This window comes from Pseudorasbora parva, chromosome 10, assembly GCF_024679245.1.
Source record: "Pseudorasbora parva isolate DD20220531a chromosome 10, ASM2467924v1, whole genome shotgun sequence".
NCBI lineage: Eukaryota > Metazoa > Chordata > Actinopteri > Cypriniformes > Gobionidae > Pseudorasbora > Pseudorasbora parva.
In genome coordinates, this window is record NC_090181.1 from 29,031,855 (window position 1) to 29,056,372 (window position 24,518).

General features: G+C 40.0%; 2 protein-coding genes across 4 annotated transcripts in view; one reads left to right on the forward strand and one right to left on the reverse strand.

The window, feature by feature from the left end:
- si:ch73-204p21.2 (uncharacterized) overlaps positions 1 to 19,020 on the reverse strand; it is a 39,390-nt gene extending 20,370 nt beyond the window's left edge. For both annotated transcript variants that reach the window (XM_067455760.1, XM_067455762.1), the window contains exon 1: positions 18,887 to 19,020. The gene's annotated coding sequence lies outside the window, so the exon portion shown is untranslated. The remainder of the gene's footprint in view (positions 1 to 18,886) is intronic.
- Positions 2,121 to 23,744, forward strand: map7a (microtubule-associated protein 7a). 2 transcript variants are annotated; one of them, XM_067455758.1, is made up of 15 exons: positions 2,121 to 2,629; positions 7,798 to 7,908; positions 8,165 to 8,239; positions 8,333 to 8,496; positions 10,205 to 10,304; positions 10,428 to 10,541; positions 10,713 to 10,867; positions 10,976 to 11,088; positions 11,487 to 11,671; positions 13,357 to 13,513; positions 13,789 to 13,960; positions 18,103 to 18,204; positions 18,736 to 18,786; positions 18,859 to 19,051; positions 22,435 to 23,744. In XM_067455758.1, exons 1-15 carry the CDS (start codon positions 2,497 to 2,499, stop codon positions 22,443 to 22,445), a joined length of 1,836 nt encoding a protein of 611 aa, XP_067311859.1. In that variant the 5' UTR covers positions 2,121 to 2,496; the 3' UTR covers positions 22,446 to 23,744. The 2 variants fall into 2 exon arrangements, with proteins under 2 accessions (XP_067311859.1, XP_067311860.1); XM_067455759.1 differs by lacking the exon at positions 7,798 to 7,908.
- The last annotated feature ends 774 nt before the right edge of the window (positions 23,745 to 24,518 follow it).

The following is a 24,518-nucleotide window of genomic DNA, read 5'->3' on the forward strand; positions in this document are numbered from 1 at the left end:
GCCTCAACAGCGCAACCGTCAATTCATTTTTTTAGAGATATTGCCTTGGGAACTAACTGAAATAAATGCTTTAATTTAAAGTAGGCTACTTAACTTAATAAAACAAAATAAAAATCTGCTTTTATAGAAAGCTTTATAGAAATAAAAAAAGTGTGTAAAAAAATACTTAGGCCTGGTTTCACAGCAAAAACATTACTGGTGCATCTTGCAAAAATGTTTTGCATTTCATTAATTGTTTTACTGTTTAATGTTTGCAGAAACTAGCCTGGATGCCAGCCGAACTTAGCCCCGCCCACAACATTTTTAGGTCGGGCGGTTCGGTCTAGCCTCGCTCCATAGAGGAGTAATTATCCCCGAACAGAAACTGTTCGGACCAATGAAATCATCAGGGCGGGCTTTAGACGATGACGGAGAGATGATCAACAGTAACGTAATCATGCACGTCATGTTAAAGGACAAAAAAAAGGTGTTTGGGGGGTAAAATGTGTGTTATTTTGGCAAGGTTGCCTGCTAAAATGCGTACTCATGGGTCTATATATCCCATAATAGTCGCTTAAACCCGCGGACATAGAATATAAGTCTGAAACTGGTCCATTTTTTCCGTGGTTTGTTTTCTGACTAGAATTGAGTATGACCACGTCAGGCTATGCAGAAATGCCTATAGTGGGCAAGTTGCTATTGTGACCATAGACAGTAAAAGAAATGGACGGAGCGATCCCATTGCTTTCTACGGCGTTAAGTGATGTCAGTATAGGAGCACTCACTTCCTGATGGCTGAGCGAACTGCGCAGGCTCAGACTGAGCTTGACGACGTAGATGTGACGTGAGCCTCCTGTCTGACAGCTGTAGGTCTTCTAGTAGTTGTGGAAAGTGAAAGCTGAATCACTTTGTTTAAATATTTTCTCCCGTTGCTTTTGGCTCACTATGGGCTTCTCCCCATTCTTCCCCATTCATTCTTCTTCTACTTTATCAGACTTTATGTCTCCACGTCCCCCCGACTGTCTCATAGACAGTAAAAGATTGCCTGCGAGCGTCTCCTCAGGTCTATACGGTAATTTCTCAACTGTGCGACAGGGTCGCGTTGGTTATGACGCAATAGTTAGCCTATTTTTACAAAAACAGCTTCTACGGGGCGATAGTGTAAGATACAAGGTAACGGAGCCTTTTGTGCATTGTCGTGTTTCTTTAGAAATAAACAAAGGACAAATGGAGTCTTTAAACGTCTCAGATGTAAAGTTATTCACTGTCAAAGTGACTCAAAAATGAATGGGAGTCAATGGGATGCTAACAGCAGGTGATGGCTTGGTTAGCAATGGCAGCCCCTTGGGGTAGAACGCTTTCCGAGCGCTAGATTACCCCCTTGATTGTGACAACATGCCCTGCCCCCAAACCAATCATTATATGTTCAAAGAACTGTGGTCCATTTCCCACTAATCATTTTCAGTAGCATTTTTTTGCAGTCAAACAATGTTTGTTGTACAGAAATTGAATTTATTTATGGTAAACCATGTGGAAAATTATGACGGCTTACTATAGCCTCTTGTCTCCACTACATGCAGGAGTGGTGTTGGGCTTATTGGTTTCCAGTTAAGCTTGAAGGTTCAAAACTGAAAAGTGCTGAAAGGTTGATTTAAGAGTTCTCTCAATTCCTCAAGGGCAATGGTCCTTGTACTACAAGTTGCATTGGATAGAAATTGGTTGCTAAAAGACTCAAGTAATACAAAAGAGCTATTACTGTACATAAAACCACCAATATGGATCCACAATCATTACTGATAGTGGAGGCATAACGTCATCTTTCTGTTTGAGGGCAGATCCTCATGCAGCAGCCGCCGATCTGAAGAAAAGCATTATGGAATGTGAAGAAAAACGTGTCTGAGATACAGAACTAGAACTTTCCCCATTGATCTGTGGGGTCACTAAACCTGAAGTCACTAATCCTTGTGCAGAATGAAAATGTGTTTTCTTTGCAGAATGCACAGTCTGCTGCTATTTCTGGACACTGGCGTGCAATGTCATGCCTGCATTCAGTCTCACAATTTTGCATATCACGATCACCCGGGCAACCACTCAGAATCTTTGTTGTGAAGATTTCATCCTCACTGCAGCTGCTTGCATATGCCGTCACTGTGACCAGGCAATGCATGGATTTTTAACGGGAAACACACCTTCAATAATCATAGCTGCTACTAGCTGGGTGGGTTTCATTTGTGAGATGGCACATGTGCACCCTGCACATACGTATGCGCGCTGAGTTTGCTTGCCGTGCACGTGTGCTGGACGCAGCCCAGGCAGGAGCAAATCAGCTGCTCTCACAATTTCCCTCAGGAAGAATTTCTGTCTCGTACTCAGTCTCTCTCTCTACCAGTCTATTCCCTGTTAGGGATGCACTGATAAGTGGTTAGCTGGAGTGGAAGATTTCTGCACTGGAAATACAGATGCGCTGTATGTAATAGACGGACACACACTGACTCACAGGGGCTTTGAAACGGTAAGATGCCAGCTCATCTGAGCCTGGCAGAGCAGAAACGGGAGTGGAGGAAGACGGGGAGAACGACAGAGCTGGGTCTCGCTGCGGTCGCAGAGAAAGGACAGCTGAAGATGTACGACACTGCGAGGAAACGGAAAGGTTGGTGAGAAGCAGATGATAAATATGACCTCCATTCCCATCAAAAACTGCAATTCTGTTCACATTTATTGCATCTGCTAATTTAGGATCCTCAATAAACTGCGTACAACTTTGACTGGGCATATGCATCCTAAGATTCTGTGTACAAACATGAACTGATTCTATTATGAGCCACAAACCATTACCCATCTGAGTTTATATACTAAATTACAAGGAATTTATTCAGGGTTAGCTCAGAAAGTGACATATTAAGAATGTGTGTGTTGGCTAGCTGAGCTTAAGGTGTTCATAAGGGCCTTGCGTCACATGTTAGATGTCCGTTATGTAATGTGCCCTGACGACCAGTACGTCTGCTTTAATTTTAAAAGAGCAACTGACTTATATTCATTGAAGCAAATGCAGCCGTTCTGAATGCATCGTGCTGCACACATCACCCCTCGATATCACTATTGTGGTGCTATGGAGAGTCAAGTTAACCTCAAGAGTTAACATTCAACACTTCAGTCAGGCGCTGGATTTGTTGTTCTTCACAGCAATAGTAAAACAAATATTGCCTTTGTAAGGGTGTACAGGCCTTGGGCTGTCTTGATTCATTGGACAAAGTCAAAACTGGCACGAGACGGGTCTCATGTTCATCTTTATATCTGCCTCATGGCCCTCAAGTTTTGTTTATGAAGGTGTTTTTATTTTTACTGAGAGAGAGAGAGAGAGAGAGAGAGAGAGAGAGAGAGAGAGAGGTCTGCATAGTGCATCCAGAAAGTATTCACAGTGCTTAACGTTTGCCACATTTTGTTGCGTTACAGCGTTATTCCAAAATTGATCAATTATTTTCATCACTTCTACAAACAATACCCCATATAAGTTTGACCATTTCTTTGCAAATGTATTAATCTTTGCGCATTAATTTGTTGATGCTCCTTTCCTCAATTCTTTTTGAGTATGATGCTACAAGCTTGGCACCTATTTTTGGCAATTTCTCACATTCTTCTTTGCAGGACCTCTTGAGCTCCATCAGGTTGAATGGACAGCCATTTTCTTATTATTTCTTATTATCTCTCCAAAGATGTTCAATCGGTTCAAGTTTGGACCACTCAAAGACATTCACATAGTTGTCCCATAGCCACTGCTTTGTTATCTTGGCTGTGTGCTTAGGGTCGTTGTCCTGTGGGAAAAAGAAGTCTGAGGTCCAGAGTGCTCTGGAGCAGGTTTTCATAAATTGCTGCATTCATCTTTCTCTCAGTTGTTCTTCTGGAAGGCTATCCCCTCTCTAGAAACGCTGGAGCTGTCAGGGTGACCATCAGGTTTCTTGGTAACCTCTCTGACTAATGGGTCCTACACGGTGCGATTTTTCAAAATCCTTTGCGAATGTTCCTTGTCAGACTGTACGAACATGATCCCAGATGTAAGCCATGTCACACTGTAAGATCTCAGAGATCTCAGACTGTACGATAGTGAAGGCGCGCTAAAAACCGACGCATGCAAGAAAACACATCTGGAGTTTTATATCATCAATGAATGACGCGTTCAGTGACAGTGAGCTGCATTACAAGCGGGACTGAAATGCTGGCTACAAAGAAATCTCTAGCTCTCGTTTTGGTCATAGTTTGTCTTGAAAAACGGAGATATTTGACTGTCGTCGTAGGAGAAGTCACACTGCAGGATTGTGTGCCAAATCTTCTTACACTGATAGAATTTCGTCTGAGGTAAAATTTGATCGCAGTCGTCATTAATCGGCTGCCAGTGAACATGTCAAACTAACGACCAAAGACGTCAAATTTTAGCCTTGGATCAGAGGAATCTTTTAGGATTTGCTAAATTTGTCTCAGACGGCCAAATCGTGGGCAAAAATAAACAAATTAATTAATTAAATAATGCAAAAATTAAATAAAATAAAATAAAATAAACCTTGCACAGTGTGTACCCGGCTTAAGGCCCTTCTCCCCAATCCTTCAGTTTGGCAGGATGTACAGCTCTAGAAAGAGTCCTGATGGTTTGAGATGGTTTCAGAGGCCAATGTGCTCATTGGAACCTTCAATGCTGCAGAAATGTTTCTGTACCCTTCCCCAGATCTGTGCCGATACAATCCTGTCTCGGAGATCTACAGACAATTTCCTGGACTTCATGGCTTGGTTTGTGCTCTGACATGCACCGTTAACTGTGGGACCTTATATAGATATGCGTGTGCCTTTAGAAATCATGTCCAATCAACTGAATTTACCACAGGTGGACTCCAATAAAGTTGTAGAAACATCTCAAAGATGATCAGTGGAAACAGGATATACCCAAGCTCAATTTTGAGTGTCATGGCAAAGGCTGTTAGCCTGACAAGCCAGACCCACATCAAGATGTTTGGTCTGGAAACTCACCATTGACAGGGCTCAATCCGAGGGGCGGGATAAACAGTTGTCTTTCAAACTCCCTCTGCACCCGATAGGATAGCGCTACAACCAACCAGAGCAATGAAGGAGAAACAGAGCTTGTTGATAGATTAAACATTCACTGTATCCGGTCAGCAAAACTCCGAACACATCTTCCCTTTTTAAGAATGACTTCAGTGCCGTTCTTTGTTCTTTTCTCAGAGAAAAGCTTAACTCCAAGTCTTTCAGAGTCGTGGTCAAAGCTGATTCGAAAGATCGCCGTTCGCCATTTTCTGTGTTTACTAGAAGCACGCAAATGCAACTCGGCCATCGTCATTATGGCCACGCCCACCGACTCTTTACATGATGTGATTGGTCCGGCAAGAGTTAGGCGAATACAGCTCAGAAGGGTATTGAGAGTTGCTAGGCTAAAAGGCTGTGAATACTTATGTACATGTGATTTTTTGTTTGTTTATTATTATTATTATTTTTAAATTGGAAAAGATTTCAAACAAACTTCTTTTACATTGTCATTATGGGGTTCTGTATCATTATACAAAATTTTGAAGAAAAATAATTAATTGAATTGTAGCTGTAACAACAAAAATGGGGGGAAAAAAGTGAAGCGCACGTGAACACTTTCCAGATGCACTGTAGTATGGTAGGACAAATATGGAATACACTAATCAGTTAAATATATAGGAATATCTTTTTAACCCTGGGTTAAGGACACTTTTAAATCTGACCAAAGCAAGGTTTTGTAATAGTAAATACCTGCTTTTAACCCTGGGTTTGGCTCATTTATGAAACCAGATATGAAAGGTAAAAAACACTATGGTTTCGGACACCACTACATATGGGCGTCCCCTCAAATAGTGCCCAATTTGAGAGTATAGGATGCAATGTCGGATTGAGCCTGGGTTTGGGCTAAATTCCGAGCTCAGAGCCCTCAATTGCTTCAGAGAGCACGTCAAATATGCTTCTATTGTTACTTTGTTAAATCATTTATAAGTGTAAATTTGTAAAAACAACTACCACAGGTAATCTATCTAATTTTTAAAATTAAAAATACATTAATTTAGCCTAGATATCTAGACGCACCCTAGTGGCAGCAAATCTAATTTGCTGCGAGTGTCATCTAGCAAATCTCAATACACTTCTGAGCTGTAAACGCCAAACTCTAGTCAGGCCAATCACATCGTGTATAGAGTCGGTGGGCGGGGCTTAACAATACGGGCGAGCGCTTGCATGCTTCTGCTTCTAGTAAACACAGAAACTGGCGAACGGCACTGAAGTCATTCTTAAGAAGGGAAGATGTGTTCTGAGTTTTGCCGGCCGGATACGGTGAAAGTTTAATCTGTCAACTAGCTCTGCGTCACCTTTGTTGCTCTGGCTGGTTGTAGCGATATCCAATTGCGTGAACGCAGTGCAGAGGGAGTTTGAAAGACAACTGTTTATCCCGCCCCTCGGACGGAGCCCTGTCAATGGTGAGTTTCCAGACCAAACATCTTGATGTGGGTCTGGCTTGTCAGGCTAACATTAATTATCACTATTGCCTCAATGTTGTACATCTTTAGGCGGATTATGGCAATAGCCATTATGATTGTTTGTGATGATGATTTGGTCTTGGTGACTTAGGAGTCCTCTTGACTATCCTAGTGTTTCATGGATTTAGGAGCTAGTTTTAGTGCAAAAATGCTTTGTGAAATACTCTAAGAGCAAAAAATTAGGAGTCCTAAAATCAGGATTTTAAAATCACATTTTTATAACAGTTTCTCCTAAATCACCAAATTAGGAGCTACTTTTAGCCTTAAGATATTTAAGAATACGGCCCCTGATTCTACCCCACCTTAAAATAATATTAAAAACTGAACATGTCTTTTGAACACACGCAAAATAGTGCCATAAATTTTCAAATACATGACGTTCAATCAAATGACCATCTTCTGCAGTCAAAACTGACTGCATCCACACAAGCAGCATGCATACAGGTTACGTGCAGAGTATGCTGCCTTATCAAACCGCACTACATTACTGCCATTCTCGACAATGTACCTTTGTAAAAGTGAAGTTAGCACATTTACTCACATGAAGCACTAATATAGACAGACTGTGCATTGAGATCGATTAAGACTCAAACTCCCTTTAATACTAAAACATACTCTATGTGCATTGTTGTTTTTAATATTATACGAGCAAGAATGCCATTTTCCCCAAATATTCACACAACTGCAAATCTGACACTGATTTTTATACAACAGGTCACATAGTATTGTTAGCTCTATTTTGCAACAAAATCATAGTTCCAAAGGAAGCCATACAGGAACTGTTGTGCATCTCCAAGCAATGCACAGCAGTTTCACATTAGTTAATGAATCTACAGCTTTGAACAAATCCGGAGTGTCAATGATTCAATGACTAATTCATAAATAACAGCCGCTTGTTTCATTATTTAATTAATTACTAGAAGGCTAACTCACTAAGACAGTGACTTAATGCCACCTAATGGCAGTTTTAGTTTAACATAAATATCACTTTATTTTTACCATCATTGCATATTTCTCTGTTGAACATTTACATGGGGAACCAAGCATTCAGCTAAGGATTTCTCATTTGTTTTAGTAATGTTAATGTTAAAAAAAAAAAATAGTCACACCCCTTACCCTCTAATCTTCCAGCAAGTTGGAGAACTTGAATTAAGCAGAATTTTTAGAGACCAAAAAACAAAGATTTTTATGTTTGGTGTTTATATTTAATATAAATCTATTTAAAAAAAATACTAAACAAGTAGCCTGTTTTTTCCCCCTTCAGATCCCAGCTCTGATGTAAAACCCACAGCCCTGGAGCAGAAAAGAAAAGCATGTGCTCCACCACACTCCACAGCACAGATTAATATCAAAAAACGAAATGGAAACAATTCAGGTCTGAAATGGCTTATATTTAACCATCAATTCAATTTGCATTTTCCTTTCAAACCCTTCCATTTTCTGATACTGCTGCCATGGATACAAAGTCAATAAAGATGCAATACTTTGGATTCATGTCTTTGAAGCTTAATCTTTGCTGAGCTCTTCCCAGCAGCAATTTTGTCAAATTGCCATTTGCCATTTCCCAACATAGTTGAATTGATTCTATTATATGCAACAAAACATTTCTGATTAATTATTTTATCATTTAGAGTCAAATGCGCTAAAGGTGGACGAGAGGCTGCGACTGGCCCGGGAACGGAGAGAGGCGTACCAAAAACAGCTGGGTATTTTCCTAACTCTCAACATAACATTACCAACTGAAGTAAAAACAGAAAGGTTTATTATTACAAAGGTTTTTTGGTGTACCTGAACCGTAGCGCTGCGTGAGCATGGCTGGCTGGTGAGGGAGGAGCGGGCCAAGCAGTTCTACGAAAAACACCTGCAGGAGCGACGGAAGAAGTTGGAGGAGCAGCGACAAAGAGAGGAAAGGAGGAGGATGGCGGTCGAGGAAAAACGCAGACAGAGAATCAAAGAAGAAAGAGTGAGTAAAAATTGTATAAAATGCTTGGTTGGAGAGAATTTGTTAGTATAACTTTTATACGCTACCAGTGAAAAGTTTGGACATCCATTTGGGGAAACTAATGAATATATTTTCAAAATAAAAATAAACACAGAGTATAATAAGTCAATTAAACTTCAGGGGTATCAATCGGTCCAGTTAGGAAGCATACGTGATTTTTATTTTATTTTAATATTGAATATTTCATTGAGATCTAATGTGTTACCTTAATTTTTATTTAGCAGTATTGGGACACCCCTCCAAATAATTGAATTAAGGCGTTTCAATCACTTCTATTGCCAAAGGTGTATACAATCAAACACCTAGGCATGCAAATTGCTTCTACAAACATTTGTGAAAAAATGGGTAGCTCTCAGGAGCTCAGTGAATTCAAGTGCGGTACCATGATAGGTTGCATCTGTGTGGAAGGCCATGTATAAAAAGAATATATTCAAAGAGCCGGGTCACCACATGCTGAGGGGCACAGAGCACAGAAGTAGTCACCAAATTTCTGCAGAGTCAATACCTTCAGATTAGTTTAAGAACAGTGTGTAGAGTTTTTCATTAAATGGGTTGCCATGGTCGAGCAGCTGCATCCAAGTCTTACGTCACCAAGTGCAATGTAAAGCATCGGATGCAGTGGTGTAAAGCATGCTGCCACTGGACTCGATCAGTGGAGACGTGTTCATGTGGATGACGAATCACGCTTCTCTGTTTGACAATCTGATGGACGACTGTCAATACACTCTAAAACATTCTCTGTAAAAAGCAACCCAATGTTGGGTCAAATATGGACTAACCCAGGATTTGGGTTGTCTTAAGCAAATATTTAACCCAACCACTGGGTTAAAACAACCCAATCTGCTGGGCTAGTCCATATTTGACCCAACATTAGGTTAAAACAACTCAGCATTTTTTAGAGTGTACTTGTCAGACTACATTGTGCCAAGTGTAAAGTTTGGTGGAGGGGAGGGGGGGGGGATTAATGTTGTGGGATTGTTTTTCAGGGGCTGGGCTTGGTCCCTGAGCTCTAGTGAAAGTCACTCTTAATGTTTCTGCATACCAGATATTTTGGACAATTTCATGCTCCCAACCTTGTGGGAAAGGTTTGGGGATGTCCCTTTCCTGTTCCATCATGACTGCACACCAGTGCACAAAGCAAGGTTCATAAAGACATGGATGAGCGAGTTTGGTGTGGAGGAACTTGACTTGCCTGCACAGAGTCCTGACCTCAACCCGATAGAACACCTTTTGGATGAATTAAAGCAGAGACTGCGAGCCTGGCCTTCTTGTCTTCATCAGTGCCTGACGAAGAATGGTCAAAAATCCTCATAAACACACTCCTTAACCCTGTGGAAAGTCTTCCCTGAAGAGTTAATGCTGTTGTAGCTGCAAATGGTGCGCCAACTCCATATTAAACACTACTGATTAAGAATGGGATGTCATTAAAGTTCATGTGCATGTAAAGGCAGGCATCCCAAAACTTTTCGCAATATAGTGTACATCGATCAAAAGGTAAAGCTCATAAATTGAGTTAGGAGTGTCCACATTTTGATTGGTAGTGTATATAATGAGTTGAATATGCACTGATTGCAGCAACAATGATGAAAAATTACTCTGAGATTTTGCAACCATGATTAAAAACATATGGAGCATGGGATCATGGGAGTGTTTTTATCCCATATTTCAGGAGCGTTATGAGTCTGTGGTGCGGAAGACGATGGAAAAAGGTCAGAAGGCCAAACAGAAAAACTGCACGCGAAGGGTCAACAAGAACGAAAACAAAAATGGTGAATATCTCAATGCATGACTGGCACTAAAACTGGCACTGGTCTTCTAGCCTTGCATCTATTTTCCCTAACTCCTTTTCTGACCACTTCCTCTTAATCACTCTACTTTCTGCTATTCTCCAGCTAAACACCCCTCCCTTAGTCAGTGGGAGATTGACCTTGTCCGTCGTCTTCAGACCCCTACTGTCTCTTATCTAGCCAGAAGCAGGAGCGCTGTGTGTCTGTCACGAGACACAGGTATCACTTTACAGTGACAAATTGTATCTTTCATTCAGATATTTAAAGGGAAAAGCATAATTCTGCAGCTGAGTGTAATAAATATAGGCTCTCTTTTCTTCTCCTGCTCATTGCTTCACCCCATTTCTCTGTACGCATTCATCCTTATCTTAAAAAACAAACGCCATACAGCATCAGTTGTTCATGTTTGTCGTCGTTCAGCCTCATGTCATACCATGAACTCCAGCACCATGCGAAAGCCAAAGGCGCATTGTGGGAAAGTGCCAAACAGGCCTGCAAGCTCAAGTCCAAACGTCACCATCCGCAGAACCACCAACAGAGAGCTGGTAGGAGTTAGCACTTTAAAAAAAAATATATATAACCCCTCCAAAAATAAGTGTTACTTTGCTGCATGGAGTACCGCATCTACATTTTTTTTACATACATTACTTCAGGTGGCAAAAGGTGATTTTGAGGGACAAGACTTGAAAAAGCAACAAACAACAACTGATATCAAGCCCACACAGGACACAAACCCACCAGAGAATACTGTCCTCCCACCATCATGGTACATTTATATTTTTGTAATTTTAAACTTAAAAAGCATAAGTGTCCATTCTGCATGTAATATCATTACTTTCTAGGGGAAACAACTGAGATACTAAAGTTGTACTACAAGGCAGTATATTTCAATTTAATTTAATTTGTCCTTGCATGATGTTATGCAGAAGAGCAGTGGCAAAGCACATCTGACAAACTCAGTAACTTGCAATTTTACATTTCAACCACAGATAGCGACCAAGATGCTTAAGTTGTGTAGTACAGCTTTAAAAAGATCTCATTTTGTGATTATGATTTTACTTTCCTACAGGAATAAGTAGCACTTATTATTCCTCACAATCAGAAAAATCACAAAAATTATACTGCCCGTTTGACCCCTTCTATCTTTATATACCCATTTCCAAGGGTGCAGAACAGATCACATGTCAGACACGCAGCACTTAAACAAGATAGTTTACCTCCACTGCCAGAAGAGGAGGATCTAGAACCAGAGTATGAACTCTCATCTGGTCATCTACAACCTGACAAAACACAATGTCTGCAAGAAAACCAACTCCAGCTGAATCCAGTAGGCTCTCAGATTCCTAATGGTAAGTGAAAGAATGATGTTAATGTTATTAATAGTGAAGTTTAGATCCTTTTATGCTGAAATGGTTCTGTGTTTGGTATTTTGATCATTTTTTCTTGCATTAGGTTCTTGTACTTTTGAACCTTAAAAAAAATTTGTTCACGTATTTGGAATATAATTTATAATTTGTTCACGTATTTGGAATAGGTTTCAGTATCTTTAACTGAATATTTGGCAGTTCTTGTCTTGAGTTTTACAAAGTGCTGTTGACACCATAAAAGTGTCTCTTAAAGGGGTACTTCAGTAGCCTAGAAATCTAGACGCACCCTAGCGGCAGCAAATTTAATTTGCCCGCAAGTGTGCTCTAGCAACTCTCAATTCCTATCTGAGCTGTATTCCTAAGAATCTGGATGGCCCAATCACATCGTGTATAGAGTCGGCGGGCGGGGCCATAATGACGACGGCAGAGTTGCGTTTGCGTGCTTCTAGTAAATCACAGAAACTGGCGAACGGCGGCGGTCTTTTGAATCAGCTCTGCCCGCGCCTCCGGAAGACTTGGAGTTAAGCTTTCCTCTGAGAAAAGAACAAAGAGCGGCACTGAAGTCATTCTTAAAAAGGGAAGATGTGTTCGGAGTTTAGCCGACCGGATACGGTGACTGTTTAATCAGTCAGCGAGCTCCCCTTCACCGTCGTTGCTCCGGTTGGTGTAGCGCTATCCTATCGCGTGCAGAGGGAGTTTGAAAGACAACCGTTTATCCCGCCCCTCGGATTGAGCCCTGTCTATGGTGAGTTTCCAGACCAAACATCTTGATGTGGGTCTGGCTTGTCAGGCTAGTACTTCAGGTCTGGGAAGATGAATCTGTATTTAAACTGGGTCATCAATGTAGTAGAAATGTGAAATTATTTTTGAATTTGGTGCCTTCTAGACTGAGAAAAGACAGAAAATGTATTTTTGTCTCATGGGGATGAAAGACTACAATTCCCAGAATGCTTCGCTGCCCTGTGAGGCCATTCCCAAAGGCACCAACTGGATTACTGTGACTGAGTTGGAGAAGACACTACAATTAAAAACTGAACGTGTCTGTTAAATATAATGAGTGAGTCACCGAGCGAGTATCACAGCACTGAGCACTAACTGCAGGAGTGAGATAAATGAGCTGAATGAGCTCTCATGATGAGAGCTGAGGTAATCGCGGCTACACTCGCGGCATACATTCACAACGCGAGTTCAGTCTGGCGCGTTTCAGTTCATGCCTTTGCAAGCTTAACTTTCATAGAAATTAATTAGAGAAGTTAAAAGACTTACATTGCTCACCATAGCTCAGTTTAAGTGAGTGCCTGTAGCTGAGCTGAGCTCTGAGTGTGATCTCCCATCCCCCATGCGCGGGTTCAAAACATGCGGAAATGGCTCCCTCTGCTGGCTGTAGTCTTTAGCCTTTGGCCAAACATTCCTCCTATGATGCAAATATTGTCAATTTGCATCATAGGAGGAATTTTTCCAGAAATAAAACGCAATAATCTTTTGTCTCAGGGGGATATGAGGGGGGAAAGCACAATCATTTGAATATACTCCAGGGTTTCTACTGATACAAAGCCATATGCTAAACGCTGAAGTAACCCTTTAACTCAGAGAGCCCTAAGAGGTTATATTGTGAAGGTAGTGTGAATATCCTGGTGAAATATGTCTCCACTCTTATTCACTTTCAGGACCAAGTCAGATTGGTGACGGCGCTCAAGTCAGACCTACTACTTGGACTACAGACCCTGAGCAGGCCACTCGCTTACTGGCAGAGAAAAGAAGGCAAGCCCGACTCCAGAGAGAGAAAGAAGAAGAGGAACGCAGACAGAAAGAGGAGACGGAGAGGTATGCTTTAGTATTCTTACCTCTAACAGTGAAAGTATGACATCATCTTGTGTCTTAGTATTTTAAACTTAACTTTTGATTATTATCAATTTTGTATTTGTATTTGTAACAAAATTGTATTTGTAAATAAAAAAGGCCACAACATACGCTGGTTCTTTTTATATGCTAAAGATAAAACGCAGTACATGAAATCTCAGCGTTTGAACACGATGGCATTTATAAATTCCCAAAGTGGTTAAGGCATCTCAATGAACTTGTGTGGCTCATCTTTGCAGAAAGAGCAGAGAAGAACTGGCCCGTCGGAGAGCTGAAGAACGAGCCAGACAGGAGGAAGAGGCCCTGAGACTGGAGGAGGAAAAAAGGAAGAGAGAGGAAGAAGAGCGACTTCAGGCTGAGGAGGAAAACGCCCACAGACAGAAAGAGGAGGAAAAAAGGCTTCAACAGCAGGTATTAAAGCTTTTGGATGTTTAAAGGGGCCATGAACTGCATCGTTTTATAATGCTCTAATAATGGTGCCCTTATAATGTTAGTATGACTTTTACATAAATAAAAATATCTTTGCATATTTACATTTACATTTACATTTAATCATTTAGCAGACGCTTTTATCCAAAGCGACTTACAAAAAAGGGGAGAGTAATAGAAGCAACGGAACAGACAAGGCCAAAAACCTGTAAGAGCTGTAAGAAATCTCAATTAATTAGCACAATACACAATTTTTTTTTTTTTTTTTTTTTTAAAAAGACAGACATCTACAACAAAAACTCACGTCCGCACAGTGCCGAACACTGGATTTTGATAGCTAAGATAGCTACAACCCATTAGGACTAAGGCTGTTGCCCCAGCTGTTGTCGTTAATGCAGATTCAGTGGCCCAATGGGTTGGTTTTGTATTCTAGCTAAACGCGCAGCAATAGCCATCTACAACAAAAACTCACGTACGCAATATACAGAACACTGGATTCTGATAGTTATGATTACTATGTAACATACCCGCCTGAAGGCGCAAATCCGGATGAGTGACGTAGATATGATCCCGGAGTGTACGCTTTTGGTCGTTGCTGTGGTGATCAGTAAGTGCTATTCTGTATTGGTCAAGTGCAAATGGAAAAGATGTGTCTTAAGATGTTTTTTAAGAATGGCTACAGACTCGGCAGCATGAATTGAGATCGGCAGGTCATTACACCAGGTGGGAACGGTCCAGGAAAATGTCCGTGAGAGCGATTTCATGCCTCTTTGGGATGGAACCACGAGGCGCCGCTCGTTCGCAGAACGCAAGCTTCTGGAGGGTGTGTAAGTCTGAGCAAGTGAATTTAGGTATATTGGTGCCGAGCCAGAGGTTGTTTTGTAGGCGATAACTAGTGCCTTGAATTTGATGCGAGCAGCCATTGGCAACCAGTGCAGTTTGATGAAGAGAGGCGTAACATGCGCTCTCTTCGGCTCATTAAAGACCACTCTCGCCGCTGCATTCTGGATCAGCTGCAAGGGTTTGATAGTGCATGCTGGAAGCCCAGCCAGAAGAGCATTACAATAATCCATTCTGGAGAGAACAAGAGCTTGAACCAGGAGTTGTGCAGCCTGTTCTGATAGGAAGGGTCTAATCTTTCTAATGTTGTATAAAGCAAATCTGCAGGACCGGGCTGTTGCAGTAATGTGGTCAGTGAAGTTTAACTGGTCATCAATCACAACTCCAAGGTTTCTTGCTGTCCTTGATGGAGTTATGGTCGATGAACCAAGCTGAATGGAGAAATTTTGATGAAGTGCTGGGTTGGTTGAGAAAACAAGTAATTCTGTCTTTGCAAGATTGAGTTTAAGATGATGCTCTTTCATCCAGTCAGAAATGTCTGTCAGACAGGCAGCGATACGAACACTGACTGTAGGATCATCTGGTTGAAATGAGAAGTAGAGTTGAGTGTCATCCGCATAGCAGTGATAGGAGAAGCCGTGTTTCTGAATGACAGAACCTAATGATGACATGTAGATGGAGAAGAGAAGTGGTCCAAGGACTGAGCCCTGGGGAACCCCAGTAGCTAGATTATAAGACTTAGACACTTCACCTCTCCATGACACCCTGTAGGACCTACCAGAGAGGTAAGACCTGAACCACTGGAGGGAAGATCCTGAGATCCCCGTCCTCTTAAGTGTTGACAGGAGGATCTGGTGGTTAACTGTGTCAAAAGCAGCAGACAGATCCAGCAGAATGAGCACTGAGGATTTGGAAGCTGCTTTTGCCAGTCTCAGTGCCTCAGTTACCGAGAGCAAGGCCGTCTCAGTCGAATGACCGCTTTTGAAGCCGGATTGGTTGTTGTCTAGGAGGTTGTCCCTTTCAAGAAACTTAGAGAGTTGATTGAACACAACTCGCTCAAGGGTCTTTGCAATGAAAGGCAGAAGGGATACCGGTCGGTAGTTTTCTAAAAGTGCTGGATTCAGAGAGGGTTTCTTAAGCAGTGGGGTTACCCGAGCCTGCTTAAATGCTGTGGGAAAGGTTCCTGTGTGAAGAGAAGTGTTGACAATGTGAGTGAGTGCAGGAGTGATTGAAGAAGAAATAGCCTGAAGGAGGTGAGTGGGAATAGGATCAAGTGGACAGGTAGTAGGGTGATTGGAAAGGATGAGTTTAGAAATATCTGCCTCGGAGAGTGGAGAGAAGGATGGAAGCGTGTTCGTGTTAGTTGTTGAGATGTGCGTGTCAGTTAGTGATGAGGAGAACTGTTTGCTAATGAGAGCTGTTTTGTTGGTGAAAAATGATGCAAAGTCATCAGCTGTAAGAGTTGATGAAGGAGGGGGAGGAGGTGGACAAAGGAGAGAGGAGAATGTTTTAAAGAGTTGGCGAGAGTCAGAGCAATTGTTGATTTTGTTGTGGTAGTATGTTGTTTTAGCAGTGGAGACATTTGTAGAGAAAGAAGAGAGAAGAGACTGATAAAAGGCAAGGTCAGTATTGTTTTTAGATTTATGCCATTTCCTCTCTGCCGCCCTGAGTCCAGAGCGATGTTCACGGAGAACTTCAGACAGCCAGGGGGCAGATGGGGTGGGGCGGGCTGGTCTGGATGAAAGGGGGCAAAAACTGTCTAAGGAGGATGTTAGAGTGGAGCAAAGAGTGTCAGTAGCACTGTTAGTGTCCAGTGCTGAGAACTGAGCAGGTGGAGGGAGTGAAGATGAAACCATAGTGGATAGGCGAGAGGGAGAGAGTGAGCGTAGATTACGCCGAAAGGTAATCTGTGTAGGAGTATGTTTTGTATCTGGAGTCAGTATGAGGTTAAGAGTGATGAGAAAGTGGTCTGAGGTGTGTAATGGAGTAACTAAAGTGTTGTCTGTGGAGCAGTTGCGTGTGTAGACCAGGTCTAATTGGTTACCTGATCTGTGAGTAGCCGTAGTAGATACTAACTTAAGGTCAAATGAAGTCAGTAGAGTGCTGAAGTCTGCAGCTAGGTGTTTATCAAGATGGAACATATGAAATAGCTTGCATATGAAAGCTAAGTAGCCATTACATGTGGAACTCTCTCGAAAACTTTAAGCACTGTGTACTATTACAGCTGTCAAGGTTAACTAATTGTGAAAAGTGCTAATTATAGCATTATATTTAGATCTATGGCATTATATTGAAATCGTGGCATGAAAGTTGCAGTGAGCGCATGAATGCAGTGATCTCATCATTGAAATTTGATTTCTGTACACCAACGAATGTTTTCATGATAACTAACAGGCTTTGAACACATTCTATATATAATTTAATCACAGTTTAAATAACAGATGATTTTCATCCTTCTAAAATAAACAGTGTGAAGTTGACAGTTTAGTTGCTGTTTTGATTTACTGGCATATAGACAAAGAAAATCTGACTGTACATGAATCATAACATATCAGAAATCACTGGACACAGATCAGGCATTAGAATCAACACAGTTACTTACATGTTGTTCTCGCAATACTGTCTAGTTTGTATCGTAAGAGTCTGTTTACAAAGCCTGCGTGAATTGTGACTGTTTTGCCAAAGAATCCACAGTGAAATTAAACAAATACAAATAAATAATCCTCAAATAACCACATTTCTAGCATTAAGAGCTTTTGGAAGATAATGATATTTTTAGTCCAGATGATCCTGTATTGAGTCTCCCCTCGTCATCTCACTAACACGCCAGTGGGCAGGGCCAAAGTAGCAATGAGGAAGTAGGCGTTGATATATAGTATATAGTTCTTGTAGTATGAGGACCTATTCTATGTCAAAAGCTTAAGGAAAAGTCGATTTCTCAGTTCATGTCCTCTTTAAAGTTTTCCCCCTAATCAGGTCAATATGTAGAAACAATTATAAGAAGGCCATTTGAAAAGTGTTCAGCATCCCAACTAGCCTGACTTAGCATCATTGGTTTGGTTGAGGTCAATATGATTTGTCCAACCAGTGACAGATGAAGAAGTGTTTGGGAAACACATTTGAAAATCACTGTCCATAACATTTAGAACACCCCCCCCCCCCCCCAAATAAATAAATAAATAAATAAAATAAATAAATAAATAAAGATAGGATCATATAATATCAGATGGCTCATTGGCATAAAATAATACAAATTCCTAGAATGCTCCATAATGTGTTCTCAGAGAGAGGAAGAGGCTCGTCAAAGGGTGCTGGCAGAGCAGCAGAGACTGGAAAGAGAGAGTCGTATCCAGAGAGAGGAGGCCGAACGCCAAGATCGGAAAAAGGTATGTCTTAAGATATTTTTATACTTACTTTTATTCACCACGGATACATTGAATTGATCAAAAGTCACAGTAAAGACATTTATAATGCAACAAATAAATAAATTTCTATTTCAAATGAAAAATGCTGTTCTTTTGACCTTTCAAATCAGTAAAGAATCTTGGTTTAACTTTTTTTAAAAAAAGTTTAACTGTTTCCACAAAAATATTAAGCAGCACAACTGTTTTCAGCATTTATAACAAAAAATGTTTCCTGAGAAGCAAATCAGCATATTAGAATGGTTTCTGAAGGATCATGTGAGGACTGGAATAATGATGCTGAAAATTCAGCTGTATCGTCACAAGAATAAATTACTTTTTTAAACATTAAAATAGAAATCAGTTATTTTGAATGGTAATAATATTTCACAATATTACAGTTTTACTGTACTTTTGATCAAATGTAGTCTTGGAGAGCATAAGAGACTTCTTTAAAAAAAATATTCTGACTATATTGTACATCTATATTGTGCTTTCAATTTTCCCCATAATCAGCGCCTAGAAGAAATCATGAAAAGGACAAGAAAGACAGACTCTGAAGAAAAGGTAAGACTATTACTGGAAGATGCTTTGTTTATGCCCCACCTAGAGGCCCTGCTGATTTTTTGTCCCCATTAGAAAACTGCATCGGTGAAGGATGACTTGCCTTGTGAGAATGTGAAGCCTGTAATCAGGCTACCAGGTCCAGGAAAAATGCCAAAGCTGGAGCTGAGGGACGAGGAGGATATGCTTCCTACTGTGGCCTTCAAGGAGCGCAGATCCTTCCGCAGTCTTTCTGGCCTAGATGAGATACAAGCCCATCAGCAAACTGGTATGCGAGTACATTCAATTGTGGATAACTTTTGAAATCTTAATTTAAAGAGCCCCCTGTAGTCAAATAATCATATCCTTTAAAACTCATCTTTGCTCACCAATATGACAGTTTTTTACTGAGAAAAAGTCTTCATGTCTTAAAGGAGCACTACTATGAAGTATTTTTGTAGTAAAATATCCCAAAGCCACCAGGCCAGTGTTATATATTTTGTTCAGCTGAGTTCTTACAATATCCCAAATGTTTCCAACTATTTGTAAAGTGTGGGAAAATTGCTATTTTAACCAAGGAGCCGGGAAGTCTGAGGGAGTCGCCTGTCAATTGCATCATATTTGCGTTATCCTCGGTTTCCTGTTTTATTTTGCAGAAATGCTTTACTCTTAGCAGTGCAACAAGTGTTACAGCAGCCGCTCATGAACGCATAGAGTAACGTCATACCATCCTTTTAAACACACTTAAATGTATCTGATATGATAAACAGAGCTGCTTTACCTCGCATGTTATTCGCATGACTGGAAAAGCGGAAATGGAGCCGGCAACTGTGTCCCATTATAATAAAAGTTGTGCTGCTCGCGAGAGGTGTGTTCGGCAACAAATCGCTCCAGCGACCTTGCTCAGCTCCCACAACATTCGGCCTTGTTCTGCTTCATACCACAGTAACATTAATAACTGCATCCATGAACATGATTTCTGCCCGAGTCCTAACCCGATTCTTTCCCACCGGCTGCGAGCAGGGCTGGACTGGGGCTAAAATTCGGCTCTGGCATACTCAGCACATCCGGCCCATGAGTTCCCCGTGAATGTTTTTGCTGGGGTTGGGGCCTTAAATTGGAGTATATAAATAAAACTAGGACAAGGACAAATAATGATAGATATTATCGAATTTGCTGCAAATGCAGATAAACTTTATTGCTTTTTTGTCACACAGAAATGCCCTTGGCAGTAAAGCACTGATGATTTTGAGCTAGGATAAAGTAAATTTATGCCAAGTTTGAGTGCAGAATCTTGGGACATGTGGTCTTCACCTCACAGCCAGGGCTGGACTGGCATACCAGGCATTTGCCCAGTGGGCCGACACACTTTGGTGTGTCGGCCCACTGGGCAAAGTAAATTTACTTCTTTTAAATGCTGTCATCATTTACTCACTCTCGTGTCCTTCCAAACCTGTATGACTTCTGTGAAACACAAAAGAAGATGTTTTGAAGAATGTTGGCAACCAAGCCATTTTGGTTAGACTACCATTTGAATATTCAAAAAAACAGACTCAAGTTATTTTATTTTATGCTACACAGAAATAAATTCATTTAGGTTTGAAATGACATTAGGGTGAGTAAATGATCACATTTTTGGGTTGAACAATCATATTTTTCAGGAGTTAACACATCATTTAAGTAAGACACTGATATCTATCTTTCATGAGGCTATTAAATTTCATTAAATCTATTTAAAAAGTTAATAAAACTTTTAAAGAGGAAAAAAAAGCTTTGTCCTTAATTCATTCATGGGATCCAGACTTTAAAAATGTTTTATAGACTGTAGTTTAACTGTTAGGCCAGTTTCATTTAAATGTAAGATCATGGTAGTCACAGGGTAAAAAACATAGACTGTAAAAACCTTGCTCCTCATTATATGGCTATATGGTTTCTAAAACACTATAAAACATATATAATAAACTATTATATTTGTAAGTAAAAAAAATGTAAACACCTGTAGAAAATAAGAAAACAGCCTATATAAAAGTGATTTATATTCTGCAATATTAATTTAAGTAATATAGCAACATTTTTAATAAATTTGTCTTCCAGAACACCATATTTCTTCTCTGTTAACTGCAATGTAAATTGTGGTTGTGCTAATTGCTAAAGTGAAACGTTTGTGTATATTGCCGTTTTCCACTTTACCTCGTCATGAATACATGCTGGCGGCTGTTTTCAGCTGATTCAACACAGAACCTGTAATGTTTCCATATCATGCGATTGTATAAAACAAAATTCGGAGTCAAAGTGCCGTATAGAGCAGCATTTAAACGCAGCGTACGTTCGCCAGCGGCTGCGTTGTGCGGATATTCACCTTTGCAGTTCCATGCGCTCAAATACTAATAAATAGAAAAAAGCGCCTAATATGATGGGGAGGTCTCTCTTGCTTCGGCTTGTCAATGCAGAGGACAAACCAATGGGCCGCTGCCGCTGCATGTTGTCAGTGGTACAAAAAAAACTTTAAAAAAAAAAAAAAAAAACACTACCAAAGTGTGTCGGCCCACTGGGCTAATGCCTGGTATGCCAGTCCAGCCCTGGCTGTGAGGTGAAGACCACATGTCCCAAGATTCTGCACTCAAACTTGGCGTCATCAAACTACGCCTTAGTTTTGAATAGGCGCCCTCTAGCGGACGGAAAAATTACGTAGTGCAGATTAAATATAATTTAAATGTAACTCTACACCCCTGCCTCATTTAGTATACCTGGAACCATGAATATACAAATTAGCCCCGCCTCTAGTCACTCGCAACAGCTCAGAGATTCACTCGCTCAACTTTACTGTAGTAAACGCTGCACAGAGGCATCGCTCTCTACAACTTTGGACACATAACGTAAATAATATGATTAGCCTTTGGCTTGACTACATTATCAAACCAAAGCAAATTATGTGTGTCTAATGTTACACAAACCATGTTCCTGTTCCCCATCTCAGAGTTAGACTGCTGCCTTCTTAAAATCAAAATCTTTAGAAACCCTTTAAACATCATCGAACGTCAGTGGAGAAAGGCATATAGTTCATCCTAACATTGCATCTGTACATCATATACAATATACGCATACAAATAATTAAACCGCTATATTGCTAAATGTACACAATTTTTCAATCAACAGAAAAATATACTGGTATGGCTTCTTAAAACGCCCCTGCTTCACAGCATAGTTAATGATATGCTAAAACCCGCCCGCCTGATGACATGATTGGTTACATGGTAGATTGCGACATCAGAAACACCAGCGTCTTTGGTTCACCACAGTTTTAAGGATATTAAAGAATATTAAAAACACCACATAGACATATAAACAACATTAAAAACTTCACAGGGGGTCTTTAAATCTAACATTACTAAATATACCAGTTTAATATTATGCAACTCAAGATTAAAATTGATTATTCAAGGATTAGATTCAATATTTTGGCAAGGATGGTGATTAAAATGTAATTTATTGAAATATAATTTAAACATCTGAAGCATAAACATCTGTTCATTACTTGATATAGTATACTAATATTAAATGCATGGCACCTGTTTTTATATCATTAATCTATAAGATTTAAATAAATTCATATTTGAAAGCTGTCATACAGTTGGTATTGAAATTAAAAATGTTCTCCTCTCCATGCTTTAGAGGTTATTTAACCCACGGACCTGTCATATGATGCCACGACCGTCAGAGCAACTTCAGCAAGCTCGTCTTTCTGAAAAACACACAAAAAACAACAACATATGCACATGATTCCCCTGCACTTTAAGAAACCTGTAGGTAACAAGTCACAATTCCCTCTACAGCATACAGTTCAATTAAAGCACCTAACTACTGCTTGATTTGCTAGCGTGACAACATGCATCGCTGAGTAGCCAGATAACTTTGGGTCTGTGGTAAAATTCAATTAATAATAATAATTGCTAAAAGGTACATTACCCACCAAATAAAACTTGAATGCTTTAATTTTTAGCTTTATATTTAGTCATATTTTATATATTAGTCAGTACATTTATGGTGTTATAGAGAGAAATGTTTTCTCTTTGAATCTCTGAGCAGTGATGTAATAGACTTAAGGATTTATTTGTCTTATCAAGTACATATAAACAGCAATTCACCATGCATACTGCGCACTGCTATTCAAAAGTTATGGGGTCAGTAGGATTTTTTTATTTTTTTATTCAGCAATTATGCATTAAAGTTAAAATGTTCTAATCCTAAAAAAAAAAATGTGTCATTAATTCCACAAAATATTAAGCAGTTTTAACATTGATAATAATAAGAAATGTTTTGAACAGCAAATCAGCATATTAGAATGATTTCTGAAGGATCGTGAGACACTAACTAAAGTAATGATGCTGAAAATTCAGCATTGATCGCATAAATAAATTACAATATTTTAAAAGAGGTGTTTTAAAAATTGTAATCACATTCTACAACAGTACTGCTTTTTTAACAAACAAATGCAGCCTTGGCGAGGATGAGAACAAAAATCGTACTAACCCCAAACGTTTGAATGCTAGCGTATGTGTGCAGTATTTGTTTATAACCAGTTATCTGTGTATTCATGTAATTAAGGATCTCTCTTTGCAATGCTGCCGTTTTGACTCACGAGGGTACAAGTGTATACAGAGGTCATTTTCCATCCGTCCTTACTGCTGAATAGTGCTTTTGCATCACAGTATTATGCCAGTCAGATGAGCTCATGAATATCCAGTTTTTGTAGCTGGTTTTGCACTGCTGCTATTTAGCTGTTCCAAATAACAACATCCCCTCACCCCTTTTTCTTAAATCAAAGTTTATGATTATTACGTGCTCGTCTGCCTTATGAACATTAATATATTGTGCCAATACCCGCTGACCTTGTGCAATGATAGAGGCTTATGCAAATAATGTGTAAAGATGTAAACAGTTTTTTTTTTATTGGTGTAAGTAAATAAGCTTCAGAAAACAAACTGGTTGTTGGTGTGTTTTTTGACCATAGTCTACAAAAACGCTATTAAAAGGAGTAAGCATTGGATTTCCCTGTTAAGGTTTTGCATTTGCTGAAATGATAGCAGGGGGACTGAATGTCCTTGTAGGCCAAAAACATTGTTACATATTTTGTGAGTGGGCTGCCAGTTGGGCAAATGTTAACAGAAACCTCAGATGAGAACAACTTTGGAGAACTGAAGCATGCCCAAAAGAGAGGACAAGTAGTTCTAATTGATGCCTACCGGGACTGCAAACATTTTTTTTTATTTTTGACTTTAAACATTTTTTAGTGCTTACATTGACTAAATGTTACAAATACATACCATAATCATAAATGCAAATAATTATTGTGTGATTTTCCTAATAAAAATCTTTAAGAAATAGAATTAAAGGGATGGTTGCTTGTGATTTCACTTTTTAAAGTTTAGTTAGTGTGTAACGTTGCTGCTTGAGCATAAACAATATCTGCAAAGTTACAGCGCTGAAAGTTCAATGCAAACTGAGATATTGTCTTTTGAAGTTACGGCAGTTTATTGCCTAAAAAACGTCCGGTTTGGACTACAACAAGCTTCTTCCTGGGTTGGTGACGTCATAAACCCTTGCTAGTCACCGCAGATGTGACTTCTGCCCGTAATGGTAAGGGCCGTGGCGTTTCCAGACAACCTGTGCTTGGCACTTCAGCCAATAAAAATACATGAAACTACATTTGGCCATCTAACCGATCGAAGACCATTGTGTTTTGCGGAGAGATGGGC